This window comes from Malus domestica, chromosome 10 (assembly GCF_042453785.1).
Source record: "Malus domestica chromosome 10, GDT2T_hap1".
NCBI classification, from domain to species: Eukaryota; Viridiplantae; Streptophyta; class Magnoliopsida; order Rosales; family Rosaceae; genus Malus; species Malus domestica.
Genome location: NC_091670.1, coordinates 33,250,080 through 33,265,172, shown reverse-complemented (window position 1 = coordinate 33,265,172; position 15,093 = coordinate 33,250,080). Strand labels below are relative to the sequence as shown.

The window sequence follows — 15,093 nt, the reverse complement described above, 5'->3', positions numbered from 1 at the left end:
CCTAGCAAACAAAAATTAGTTACGAACAACCATAAAACAAAAGGAATTTTATTGAAATGGAAAAAAGATAGAAAACACCTTGAAATACAAAACGTCAAAGCCTAACTAAGTTCTTCCAAATTGATGCCTTCGTACTCTCTCCTTTTCTTTCTAATGGCTAAAAAGCCTTATTTATACGACCACAAAATAAAATCCTACCTAGAAAATGTCTTCTAAAAACTGGGAAACATAATAGAATAAGATAATTCGGAAATAAAAGGTTTCCTATTTGAACTGAAATTCAAACTTCTCAGAAAATCAAACTTTTGACCGACCAAATCAACTCTGATTTGGTCCCAAAATGTATCTTTTTAAAGATTGAGACGTGGTTAACAAATCTTCAGGATGAATCTTCCTCAAAATATGCCATATTGACCTTCAAAATACCCAAAGCGTCCATAAATGTCAATATGGGAAAGCTGCACCCTGGGCCTTTATTTCTTCGCCACAGTCAAACGGCTTGGTAGAAAAATCTGGAATTTTGACACAATCATCTTAAAAGACTCACGAACATCCTCCAATTAGAATTACTCCAAAATTCATCCGTTTGATCACTTTTTTCTCCAGATGAAGTCGAATGTCCTACATTGAAAATATAACAAAGTATCAAAATTCTACCAAAATAACTAATAAATTAAGACTAAGATAAGGGTAAAATATAAAGTATAATATCGACTTATCATGTGGCCAGGAAAGTATTTCTTTGGGCAATATAAACATTGGCCCCGAGAACTGCGCTCACAGACTACTGTTGGAGATAGGTGCAGCGGTGGCCGAGCTGCCGAGGAGGGAAGTGGTCTGGTGGGTGGAGCGGATGTCGTCGAGGACACTACCAGAGACGTCGGAGAAGGGCAAGGAGAGTATTAGCGGAAGGTGCTATGACATCGTTGTTGCTTATTGTCATAGATACGGGCGAGTTTGATGGCGCGGGCCAAAGAATGAGGTGCTTGAGCTAATACGGAGGTCCATCTTAAGCCCACGCCCCTAAATGTTGTGCATTGGTCCAACCTTGGGCTCGGCAAGACAAACGAATGAAATCATTGACATAGGCCTCGAGAGGTCCTTTTTGGGATACATGAGAGAAGGACATATTGAAGTCTAATTGGTCACCCGGCCCAAAGCGTTGTAAGAGACATTCGGTGAAGGTGGCCCATAAATTGGATCCAATATGCAATTTGTACCACTTAAACCACAAAGCCACATCACCAGTGAAATGGAGGCCCGCCACCGTGACCCTGTTGGGGGTGTTGACACCATGGTAGTCCAAATACTCTTCCGCTAAAGCTAACCAGCTGAATGGGTCATCGCTGGAGAACCAGGAAAGCTCGATTTTCATGAATTTGGTACCAGTGGAGTGGGACGGGGCGCCAGACAGGATGGGGTGTTGTTGGTGGGTGGGAAATAGTGTGGGAGGGGGGTGACGAAGAGTGGAAGTGGACGTGGAAAACTAAGGAGATGCCAACGGATATCCGATCACTTGTGACAGGGTGTAAGGGATGTGGGGGGATTTGGAGTATTGAGAACCCCATGTAGGTGGAGAGACAGCAGCGGGTGGGTGGGGCTGTGGGGTGGATGCCGAGCCAATCAGGATGTGGAGAGAACCGATGGGATCAGGGAGACCTGGGTAGGCGGCGGTGGTTGGTGGGATGACCAGAGCTCCTCCATCAAATGGGACTGAACAAGGCTGATATTAGCCAAGCAAGCTGAAATGTTCATCAAGTAAGACTAGAAGGTCTCTTGGCGAGTGGCCAACATCAACATCGAGTCATGAAACCCATTGAGTTGCTCAAGGATTTGGTGTTGCTGATACTCCAGTTCGAGATCGGCTTCCGTGACGTCGGCAACAACGACAAAAGCTTTGCTCTTGCCCATGGAAGACAACACCTGGATCTTGATAGCAGATGATAGGTGCCAAACAGTAGAGAAGCAATTCGAAAGAGAAAAGGGAAAAGATAAAGGCTATAACATTTTGATTTCATTCATACTTTCTCAAATGGTGAAAGTTGGTTCTTATACAACCCTAAGGCAAGAGTGTGCATGATTGGAACACGTCACCACTCACAGACCGTTGCATGAAGCCAACACTTTACGATTCAAAAGATCATATTACCATAAGACATGAGGACTTTTAATTACCAAATTCTACATCCACAATTTTTGTAATCATTCACATAAAATAATAACAATTCGAATAATCTCTTATATCAAACACAATATTAAATGGTCAGTTTTTAGTCTGATAAAGCACCAAACGTCTCACTAATTTAATAATTAGTACAATCCAAGTTACCAAACGAGGTTTTAGGAGCGAGTCCAACTAGCACTCCTCTTCTTGTTAATTTACCTGCAATTATAACATAGTACCATGTGGCTTCAATCAAGTAATAGTTAACTCAACTACAAAAAATAAATTATAGTCAACTCAATCCAGTTGATTCTGCAATAAAAAAATATTTGTAATTAGTTGAAGATTGTACTTAATCTTGTCTGAAGAACAACATACATATATTACAGCAACAACAACAACAAACAAACCTTATTTTACTAAGTAGGAATAACAATATAGATGTATTGATATAATTAAACAAGACCATCCGACTTTCGTGCCAACTCAAACAATGTCAAACGCAATTCAAATCTTAATGAGTTGTTCAAGTGTGATGCCTGGTCCTCCAGTGGAAGTTGCATTTTGTAATGATAACAACTGAGAAACCATGTGCATTGTTGGCCTAGATTGCGGTTGCGAATGCCTGCATGCGATTGCTACACTTGCAATGGTTGTCAGTTCATCTTCAACTTCAGGTGTAGGAGGTGGAAGCCGTTGGTCCAATACATCCTTCAGCAATTTGTTTTCACACGCGGATGGAGACGAAAAGGACGAGATTAAATCGCCTAGTCGCTTTCCCATGATCACTTCCAGTGCCAGCACTCCGAAGCTATAAACGTCACATTTCTCAGTTACCTTCATTGTGTAGGCCAACTCTGCATAAAATTAAGGAAGAGCAAGCCATTAGTATATGTTAACTTGATATCACAAATTTAGAAAACATTATATTTTTTTAACTGTTTTACTTTACCTGGTGCTACATATCCGTATGTGCCTGCAAGAGAGCTCCAATTCGATGAGTCTGGATTCAAAAGCTTAGCAGTGCCGAAGTCCGAAACACAAGGCTCGTAGTCGTAATCCAGCAAAATGTTGCTGCTTGATATGTCCCGGTGTACAATTGGTGGCACGCAATCATGATGCATGTAAGACAGTGCATGAGCTACGCCTTTTACAATTCTCACCCTTCTACTCCAATCCAATTTTTTTGCTTCGTCTTCTTTGCTCAAGATTGAAGCCAGACTACCCTTGTCAAGATACTCATAGACCAGAAAGGAGTGCTGTGAATTTGAGCAGAAACCACAAAGTTTCACAATATTTCGATGTCGTATATTGATTAGTGCACTTATTTCATTGTGGAACTCCTTCTGTGATGTCTCCTCCCTGCCAAGTTTTTGATGGAGTTTCTTCACTGCAACTATGCTGCCTGATGGTAGCTTTGCCTTGTAGACACTTCCAGATCCTCCCTTCCCAATACAATATATGGAGTTAAAACCATCGGTTGCTCTTATGATCTCCGAATACAATTTTTTTCCATCAAAAAGAGAGATTGAAAAAACTTCTTCTTCATCATGGATATCGCTCTTGTCTGTTTCTGGCTCTTTCTTTCTTCTTGTTTTAATGAAGACAATTGCAAGGAAAGCAAGTAAAACTACTCCCAAGATAGGGAAAACAATTGCAAACACGAGTTTTCTGTTGTTTTTTCTTTTTGAGACGTGCTTATTGCAGGATTGTAGTCCTACAACATTTCCACACAAACCTACATTCCCTTCAAAGCTGTGGGCATCTTGAAATGCCTTGTTGTTGGGGATGGGACCCTGCAAGTGATTGTAGGATACGTCCACGTACAGCAAGCCGCGCATTCCATCAAACGTTGCTGGAATGAGACCGGAAAGATTATTGTGGGAAAGATTCAGTCGCTCCAAGCTCTGCATATTGCTCATTTCTGATGGTATCTTACCTTCAAGTGAGTTATGACTTAAATCTAATTGTGACAGGTGAAATAACTGCCCCAACTGAAATGGAATTTCTTGACTGAAATTGTTGTTGCTCAAATTCAAGTAGTTTAAACTGACCAATTCGCCAAAAGTGCTTGGAATTGAGCCGTTCAGCATGTTGGTTGACACGTCAAGATATTCGAGTTCAGTGAATGCTCCAAATTCAGAGGGTATAGAACCCAAAAGTTCATTGCCATTCAGTTTTAGGTTCACCATCGAAGCCAATCTCCCCAAATCCTTGGGAACCACCCCAACCAGATGATTCGAAGAAAAATCGAGTTCTTGAAGGTTTGTTGCATTGGCAATCTCAGATGGTATGCTACCAGTAAGGTTGTTCCCCGCAAATATTAGAGTTGTTAAGTTTGGACACTGTCCCCAGATGTCTGAGATTTCACCATACATGTTGTTGTCGCTTAGGTCTACAAACTGAAGATTCGGATAGACACCAAAGTCTTCAGATATATTGCTTGTAAACTGGTTCCCTTCAAGACGGACTCTGACTAAGCTCTTGCAACCTTTCAAGCTTTTCGGGATTGGACCTGAAAATTCGTTGTTTTCTGCACTAAACCTTTGTAGCAATCCACCTCTACATATATCTCGAGGCAAATAACCAGAAAATCGGTTAGTAGCCAAGTCAAGTATAGTCAACTTGATTAGATTCTCCATCTCTTGGGGGATTGATCCAGATAATTGGTTACCGCGGAGGTATAGGTTTTCTAGGCTGCTCAAGTTGCCAAACGAAGAGGGAACGGTTCCGTTGAGCTGATTGTTGGTCAGCTCTAGAGACACAAGAAATTTCAAGCTTCCAATCTCTTGAGGAATAGTGCCGGAAAGTTTATTATCGTAGAGAGAGAGATAAACAAGGTTTGTCAAATTGCACAAAGAAGTTGGGATAGAGCCAGAAAGGGTATTGTTGTACAACATCATCGTGGTTAGATTTTTCAAGTTTCCGAAACTCAGAGGGATTGGGCCTGATAAATAGTTGTCAAACAAGTAAAGTTCAACCAACTTCGAAAGGTTTCCTATTTCGGGAGGGATAGGACCCGAAAGTTGGTTTCCGAAGAGAATCAAAGAAGTCAATTGGCTCAAATTACCGACAGAAGCTGGAATTGAACCCTCTAAATTGTTGAAGTTTAGAGCTAGCTCATAGACGAATTTAAGTTGGCCTATTTCTTGAGGAATTGAGCCGTTGAACTTATTTGCATTTAGGTGAAGAACCTGAAGATTTGTTAAAAGACCGATTTCGGGTGGGATTTTTCCAGACATTTGATTGTAGGATATATCGAAATAGATGAGTTTGGTGAGGGAACTGATCTCAGGTGGGATTTGATCAAAAAGTTCATTCAAGCTGAGGTCAACATATGCAAGATTAGGCAAAGACATGAATGGAAATTGAAGTAGAGTACCTTGTATACCAGAATTGGTGAGGTTTAATCTGTTGACACTTCCAGCAGAGTTGCATGAAACACCAACCCAAGTATTGCATGGGGCTTCATTTGCCTTAATCCATGAGGTCAGGTTGTTTTGGGTTTGGTTTTGAAAGCTAGCTTTCCATTTGAGGAGTGCTTCTGCTTCAGTGGAATTGGCAGAAGCAAAAGCACTTTTTGGTGATGAAGCTAGCTGAAGATACAAGATAAGGCAAGCTAGAAAGCATACTTTATCACAATAAGTTGAAAATCTCACCATGGTTTCTGTGTGTACTTTTTTTAAGCAACTCAGGACTTTACTTATAGTGAGATGCATTATTAATTTGCATATCCTCTATTTGTTTTTGTTTTCCCACTTAAACTCTGACTTTGCAGGCGGGCCCGTTCCTTGCTTAGATGCTACCTGTGCCTCAGTAGATGGATTCTAAACAACCAGCACTAGATTTTTGACCTGTTTAAGATTTTGCTATTAAACTTAAAGAAAATGGGAGAAACCTTGGACTTCTTGTGAAGTTTGAAAACTTTTTTTTTTTGTAAATTTATATCAAAATTTAAGATAAAAACTACCACCGGGCAAATTTAAAAAGTATGTAGAAAAAAAAAAGTCCCTTAATCAATTGTCAACGAGCACGACAATCTAGAAACCTTTGAATATTCTTTCTTAATTAATATATGAGATGGTATTTGTCTAAGAAGATTAAGTAATGTTATTCATACTATATTTTTGTATCACATTTTCATACCACTTTAGGTGACATTTGATGTGGACAACCACATCATTTGAATTAATCAGATTTTTTAATTTAGTTCATTATTTAATAAACTAATAATTAAGAAAAACTAGTTAATTAAATGATGATTGTGGTATATGAGGAGTCTTTCTCCTTCCTTTTCTTGGGTTTTACAAATTTTTCAAATGATGTGGCTGTCCACATCAGATGTCTGCTAAGATGATATAGAAATATGGTATAAAAATATAGTATGAATAACATTACTCGAGATGATTTGAATTTTCTTACACTTTGTGTTGAAGTCTTTGTCTCTTATCTTTAAAATAGAATATTGAAAATTGCAGTGTGAACATTTATTCATATTGTCAAACAAATTTGAAGTTTAGCTAGGTATTGAAAGCAATCCGTAAGGTATATTGACAATTTCCCAAATTGATAATGGAGTATTTGGTATGAATGGTATATTTAATCATGTTAGGTAGGTATTGAAAGCGATTGGTAAGGTATATTGATAATTTCCCAGATTGATAATGGGGAACCGGATCCCCTCCTGAGCATAGCGTGGAGATCCTCCTTACCGGCTCATCTGGACCATTGAAATTTGATCCAACAGCTACAAACAAGGGGCCTTCTAAAAGTTATAATTATTGTTAGCCGTTGGATCAAATTTCAATGGCCCAGATGGCCCGGTCAGGAGGATCCCCACCCTATGATCAGGAGGGGATCTGATTCCTGATAATGGAATATTTGGTGTCGATGGCATAATTAATCACTTCGAATATAAAAAAATAATTGCAATAATTAATTCAGTAAAGATTGGTATGCAAACTCAATTTTAAAATAAACAATTTTGAAACTACAGTCATGTCAACAACTTGGTTCTTTCTCTTCAAGATAATTTATGCCCCATCACGGTGTTCATTGTTAATCAAGGTTTTAAAAGATGCTATGTGCTAATCGGGCGATGGGCTGGGGTCTAGCGCCTAAGCAGCTAAGCGGGAGCCTGGCGGACTAGGCAGATTTAGGTAAATTTATCATATATCTTTCGTATTTTGATGAATTTGATTGTATAAAATAAAACTTCAAATTATTACAAGTCTGTGATCATTTACAAAATATTTTTTAGAGATCATATTAATTTCTGATGAATTTAAAGAGAAATAAAGGTGTCAAATATGTGAATGTAGAAAGCAAAGTGGCACACTAGGACGCATAAAGATGGGACTCTACACCAATACTTAATAGTTAGAGTAAATTGTAGCAATGGTCCCTCAACTTTTATCAAATTAGAGATATTGTCCCTTAACTAAAAATTCATTACCATTGGTACCTCAACATATCAAAATGTGTAGCTATGGTCATTTTCGTCAACTTCGTCAAAATTTTGTTAAAATGAGTTATGTTGGAATGATCATTGCTACAATTGGGTTAAAGTTGATGGACCATTTCTCGAATTAGGTTAAAGTTGAGGGACCATCTTTCCAGTTGGATTAAAGTTGAGGGACCATTGATAATAGATTTTTAGTTGAGGGACTAAAGATGCACGTTTTGATGAGTTAAGGGACCAATGTTAATGGATTTTTAGTTGAATGATCATTGCTACAATTTACTCTAATAGTTAACACATTTTCAGCCTGACACCCTATCATTTTTTAATGAGAAAAATCAATAAAGCAAGCAACTTGATGCTAGCTATCTAAACTTGATTGGAGAGAAACTAAGAAAAAAATTAAATAAGAAAAGGCTTTTTAGCCAAAATGGTCCCTGAAATTTGCATAACTCTTCACTTTGGTCCCTGAGATTTGAAATCAATAGAATTTTTATTTTGGCCTATTGTTTTGGCCTATTGTTTATTAAATTGAGGGTATTTTGTCATTTTGATTTTTATTCAACATAATGTTTTACGAAATGATCAAAATAATTGATGGTGTACAATCTCAGGGACCACTTCTATTGATTTCAAATCTCAGAGACTAAAGTGATGAGTTATGCAAATCTCAATGATCATTTTGGCTAAAAGCCATAAGAAAAGTATGAGAGTGGTCACGTGGTGTGAAAGGAAGAGAGAGAAAGTCATTTCTCATCATCTTCATCTTTTCCTCTTCGCCAAACAGAAAACCAGAAACTCAGAAAGGTAAGAATGCAGCTGATCTGCATTCTTGAAAACAAAACAAAACTGAAATTCTTGGACCGCCTAGGCCACTCAGTCGCCCGCCTAGGCCACTCAGTCGCCCGCCTAGGCCACCTAAGGGCTGCCCAAGGTCGGCCACCGTCCAACGCCTAATCCATGTCCTGATTTTGTCTCCCATCCCACCTTGTATCCTGTGAAACTACCTCCACCCCTAAAAGGCTAAAAGGGATAATGTGAAAGTGATAATTAAGGGATTTAAAAACAGATTTAAAGTTTACAAACCAAACCAAGAACTTAATGCAAAACCTTAAAACAATGCAACCCTAATATACAATGATTGGTTGTTTAATGCACAAACTTGGTTTTGCAACTAGGGTTTCATAAATGAGGAGGAGGAAGAAGGTGGAAGCATAAATGCTCTATCTCTCTCTAACTTCTCTCTCTAGACAATATAATCTGAAAACCCCAAAATGGAAAGAACCTTAGCTAGGGATCTTAACCCCAAAAGTATCAGTTTGTTTTTCTCACCAACTAAGGACACTTGTTGTACTACAAACTGATCATAAAAGATTAAAGGCTGAGATCTGACTATTAGCAGAAAGCTATCAGGAAGCCCATGTGGGCAGCTCTTAATTTGCATGCCTAGCCAGCTGGAAATCAGCGAGCAGTTCTGACTAGACAACAACACTATAATGCACCAAGAATATAGACGTGAAATGCACATACATGACCAAACCTTTTGAAGTGATGTGAGCCACATCCTTGAACGTTTAATCCCAGTAGCAGCATCCCATAATCAGAGAATGTAGTCTAAAACTAAATTGAGCATGTGGTTACAAAAATATAATATTTAACAAGGAAAGCCAAACCTAAAAGTCTAGACTTCACAAAGTGGACAGTAGAGTGGTTGTACCGAACAAAAGTCATATATGTATTATTGTAACATTACTGATGTACCTCTGTAATTTTACCCGACGCATGTTTCAATTGGTTGGGCAAAAATGGTCATCGATTAGGGTTTTGTCAGAGGCTGTGCGCTAGGGGTGGGTTCAAAAAATAAAAAAAACCGAAAAAAGGGACCGAACACTAAACTGAAACTAAAAAATAAAAAATTGAACCGAAAATGAAAAAATCGAACCGAAGCTTATTGGTTCGGTTTCAGTTTCGGCTTTGGAGGTTTGAAAACTGAACCGAACCAAATCCATTTACACTTTATGAATGTATGTCTATGATGTTTCTTTTGTGAAACTTTGTTTCCAAGTTTGAAACTAACCTATGTCTTTTTCAAGGAGCATACTTGGTTCAATTAGGAATGGATGTGGTGGAGATGAGAATGCTTTGTTGGATGTGTGGGCACACGAGAAATGATAAGATTAGGAATGAGGATATCCGAGGTAAAGTAGGAGTAGCCGAAATTGAAGGAAATATGAGAGAAAATCGGTTACGATGGTATGGACATGTGAAACGAAGGCCTACTGACACTCTGGTTAGAAGATGCGATTACGGGGAAAGTGGTTTAGGGTTGAAGGGGTAGAAGAAGACCTAGGAAGACTTTGGAAGAGACTCTAAGAAAAGACTTAAAGTACTTGGACCTAACGGAAGACGTGACACAGAACCGAACGCAATGATGTTCTAGGATTCATATAGCCGACTCTACTTAGTGGGAAAATGTTTTGTTATTATTGTTGTTGTTGTTATACTTGGTTCAATTAGGGAGTATATTTTATTGGTTATAGAGGAAAGTTTTGGAAGGCTTTGGAACTTGAAAGAGTTTTTCTATTTGTCTGCTTTTTTAATGGATATGGTGATCATTTTTCTTTGCAATTGAGGTTGTTGATATAATAGGATTGGTTTATATGATCTTGTATATATACAACTACCTTCCCACTTTCCACTTTCCCCACTTTCTTATTATTAGTCAACTAATGCAAGCCTCTTTTCTAAATTCCATATTTAAAAAAAAAGATCAAGTTTTATAAATATAAAATAAAAAATCGAAACTGAACCGAACAAAACCTAACTGAAAAAAAATCAAAAGAAAATTGAACCGAACTGAACCGAGCCGAAATTTTGGTTCAGTTTCTGTTTTGGCAAAAAATCGAACCGAATGAAACCGAATCCACCCCTGATGTGCGCGACAGAGTCATTTAGTTGGGCAAGTCAGCTTTCGCTGGGCAAACTTTTGGCGTCAAGGGAAAAATGGCACGTAGGGTGTGAAATCTTGTCCAACGAACCTAAAAATGTTTTGTTACATAAAGGCTTAGGTTTTTTAGTTTAGGTTTTAGGGTTTAGGATTTTGTTTTGTTGTGTACATATTATCCTTTGTTGACATACTCTTTGATTACAGTTAATTTTGTGCGTCCAAATAGTATCACCAAATCATAAAGTCTATATCAACACTATTGTTTAAGAAACTTATACGAGAAATCTAGACACATACATAAAAGGGACTCATCTGTTTCTTTAACACGCAATATTTTTATATACTATTGTTAGTCGTGATGAAAATAAAAATGTCAAAGTCGCGAATTTATGAAATTAAGTAATCACTTTCTCAATGACTCATGCCCAGATTGTAGCGGGGGAGACATGCCAGATATGTATAATTCAACATGGAAGACAAAGTTAGATTGGACCAGAAAATAAGAGTCTGTCATACTTTGAATCTTCCAAACCCAACTGACTAATGCATGCATGCTCCATGAGGATCTGAAGAATAATGTACAACTGGAATTTTATTATTTTGCAAGTCAAATTCCGCCTACAACATATTATTAATTAATTTTATTATGAAATTAATTTTTTTTTTATGGTGTCAAAGCAAAATAGTCAACGTATTAAGTCATTTTCATTATATAGAGATATAGTTGTTAATTAATTGAACAAAAGAATTTTACTAACACATGTTTTTTAAAAATATTTTTTATTATTATTATGGAAAGAGAGACGTTTCGAAACTATTACAATAAATTTAAGGAGGGGCAGTTTCGAATTTGGACACATATGTAGAAACACAACACCCTACTCACTAAGATATTGAACCATATGCAAATTTCAGTCACACATGAAACTTGAAGAGAAAAAAAAAAGATATTGATCGAACATATTTTAGCCACCAATGGATACGTTAAGGCTATTTGTGTTCATGTACTTCGTGTTGCTTTCCTCATCTTTGCGTACGTACTAAATACAAAGTTGCCTTTTCTCCTTTATCTTTTTCGTTTTTATATCAATGTAGTATTAAAACTCCGACAATTTTAAGGCTTGTAATTGTATGTTTTTTCTTTCTAAAATATAGATATTTTATTTGGTAAAGTTTGTTGTAGTTCTAATTTAATTAAGAATGTAATTGTGTAAATCCTAAGTAAAGATTATGTAGAAATCTTATGAGATCTAAAAGATCTTTTTTATTAATGTTTGTATTACTTGAAGATCTTTCCTAATGTAAATTCCTCAAGGCCGTATCTCTCTTTTTACTCTGCGATCTCTCTCCCTTCTTGTAAATGTATACTACATTTGAGTTTAAAGTGTTTTTCTTTATTCTATGAACTTACTAAACACTTGCACATGAAAAGCCTCACGAAATTCAGCTACAGAATGCCTAACATCACCATCCTAAAAATCTCCACTAGGAGGCCACCGCCCCAATTAATTCCTAAGAGTTTGAAAATTAAGAAAGGGCCCCTAGACTTGTCTAGGCGTCCGCCTAGCCTACCTAGACAAAAAATAGATAACTTTCATTTTGTATTTATTTTTTTAATAAATTATAAGAGATTTATTGAATATTTGGATGAACCGTCATTATATGCTTGTTTCTATGTTTTTTAATACATTTTAATCTATATCTCATTCTATTTTGTAATTTATGTATCTTAGCACAATTATGTATTTTTTTTAAGTATAAATAAACATTCATTCCTAAGAGTTTGAAAATTAAGAAAGGGCCCCTAGACTTGTCTAGGCGCCCGCCTAGCCTACCTAGACAAAAAATAGATAACTTTCATTTTGTATTTATTTTTTTAATAAATTATAAGAGATTTATTGAATACTTGGATAAACAGTCACTATATGCTTGTTTCCATGTTTTCTAATACATTTTAATCTATATCTCATTCTATTTTGTAATTTATGTATCTTAGCACAATTATGTATTTTTTTAAGTATAAATAAACATTTATTTATGTTACTGTTGACCCTAAAAGCTACCAAGCTTATGTGACACGTAGACCGAGTAACTAATAAGCTAACTACGTCATTCGGTTGTGTGCGGGGCGTGCTAACTCGTCGACCGAGCTCAGCCGGGAGTAGAATGTGTTGCGTGGTGTTGGGCGAGCTGCTGACTTCTTAATCTTGCGATTGTGGCCAAGGAAGGAACACGTCTCGATTTTCGGGTTCTAGAGCCTGAAGACAAAGCTGCTAGTTCTGCGAAGTTCACAAATCGTCGGCGTCGGATTCGGTCATAGTGATTATATTCGTAAGAGTATAAGCACACCAAATCGACACCAAACTATATGGGCACAAGCAAGGTTCTAAAAAACGCTAGGCGCTAGTCGGGCGGTCGGCTGGTTTCTAGCGCCTAGGCGGTAAGGCGGGATCTAGGCGGGCGCCTAGGTGGCCTAGGCGAATTTAGGTAAATTTCTTGTATATCTTCTAAATAAGTACACATAAAAAATTATATTTGTATGAAATCCATGAATAAGATAATAAAAGAATGATAAAATACAAAAAAAGTATCTAACAAGTGTTCAAAATTTAAAAACACATTAAACATATATGCTATATAACTTAAGATATTTTAAATGATTATATCTTATTTTTGAAACATAAAAAGTAAAAATCTCACCCAAAACTGATCAGAAACCTATATATCAATTGAAAGTTGAGCTTGAGGTCAGGAAATCATGAAAAAACAATTATGAAGAGGTGCATGCATCCTTTCTTCCCCATTAAATAAAGCACCACGTGTGTGGTGGTGTGACCCCTCCCCTCCACCCATAGTCCCCATCACTCAAATCAGCCTAGAGACTCCCAAACCATTTTGACAAAACCGGAAAACTTTTCTTCTTTTTTATTCTTTCCTTTTCCTCATTGTCTTCGTTTTCTTTCTGTTTCCTCTTCTTCAGTTTGTCTTCCTTTTTTTTTTTTTTTCCGTTTTCCTTCTGTAAATTCTTCCTTTTTTTTTTTTTGGTTTCCTCTTCTTCTGTTTTGCATAGTAACCAACATTTTCGAGATCAACCGCTTCGCCTTCGTCTAAAACCATGGCGGACATTCAAACTCCGCCTTGAAAACCTTCATGTACAAGTTCATTAGATTCTCGACCTGGAACGGTAGAAATCCAGCCAGCAAAACAAACAGCACAACTTCGCACGACCAAATATCCGCCTTAAATATGTCGTACCCCTTCTTCCTCAGCACCTCCAGCGCCACATAAGCAGGAGTTCCACACTGGGTGTGCAGAAGCCCGTCGTTCCGGAGCTGCTTTGGCAGAGCGGAGAGTCCGAAGCCAGGAAACATTTCACTCCGCCTAGACCGCCCAGGCCGCCTAAGAGCGCCTAGGTGGACACCTAATAGCTCCCCGATTTTTCTTAACGATTTGGACCTAATCGGATCAGCACACCTACGCTCAGCGCCTAGGCGCCGCCTAGGCCGCTTTTTAGAATACTGGGCACAAGTACTCAAAACAAATGTACATCTTAATCGTAAATATAGTTCGGTTGTCAGAACGCCGCCTAGGCCGCTTTTTAGAACACTGGGCACAAGTACTCAAAACAAATGTACGTCTTAATCGTAAATATAGTTCGGCCGTCAGAATGCCGAACTTTAAATCCCACTTGCGAGTATCTAAACATAAAACAACTCAGCGTTCAATGTGCCGAGCCTGGTAACTTGTAACACCTCACTTTGCCAAGAAGGCTAATGAGATGACCTCTACCAACAAGAACTCGAAAATCCTTCTTCACCGAGACTTGGATAGATAACCAGTAGGCCTCGACGCAGTGATGTTTATCCAAACTTAAGGTGCTCTGTGGTCGGCTGATTCTACGGCAACAGTGTTGTTTATCCAAACTGAAGGTGTTCACCGGTTGTCTTCACAGTGCTGTTTATCCAAACTAAAGATGTGTTGGCGAAAAAGAAAATAAAAATCTCAAGATGTTTGAGAGGTTTCGAGTAGAGTGAGGGTTTGCGCAGGGCAATTTGTGTGTTGAATTGGAGGGACTTAGAATGATACACCTCTTCCTTATTTATAGCAGCCAACCTTATCATGGCCGAACCAAGACTATACTCGGATTAGGATTCTTTATCCTAATCTAACCACGTCTCAGCCAATCCTACCTTTATTAGGACTTTGAACCAAACTCTTTATCTGGCAGCATTCACTTCTCAAATCTCAGCATCCTTATTCCATTAAGACTCCTTATCATACTAGGACTCGACCCATTCGCTCTTATCCAGTCTAAACCTTCTTGCAATAGGACTCGACCGACCTGACTAGGTGGCTTATGACCACTGGACGGCCCATATTATTTTTGGAAAAGCTTTTGATAGAACATAAACCTACGCTCAGCCCAATAATATTATTTTGGGCCCAAACAATTACATAATAAATTTAAAGAACTATTATTAGCACTCCACAAATCTCATTAAAACTATAAAAACGCCTAGG

The 15,093-nt window shown here is 37.9% G+C and overlaps 1 protein-coding gene across 1 annotated transcript; it reads right to left on the bottom strand.

Moving 5' to 3' along the window:
- Nucleotides 1–2,470: 2,470 nt before the first annotated feature.
- On the bottom strand, nt 2,471–5,882 carry LOC103445917 (MDIS1-interacting receptor like kinase 2-like). Its single transcript, XM_008384969.4, has 2 exons — nt 3,117–5,882; nt 2,471–3,021 (listed from the first exon to the last, which is right to left on the bottom strand). Exons 1-2 carry the CDS (start codon nt 5,824–5,826, stop codon nt 2,672–2,674), a joined length of 3,060 nt encoding a protein of 1,019 aa, XP_008383191.1. The 5' UTR covers nt 5,827–5,882; the 3' UTR covers nt 2,471–2,671.
- Between the last annotated feature and the right edge of the window lie 9,211 nt (nt 5,883–15,093).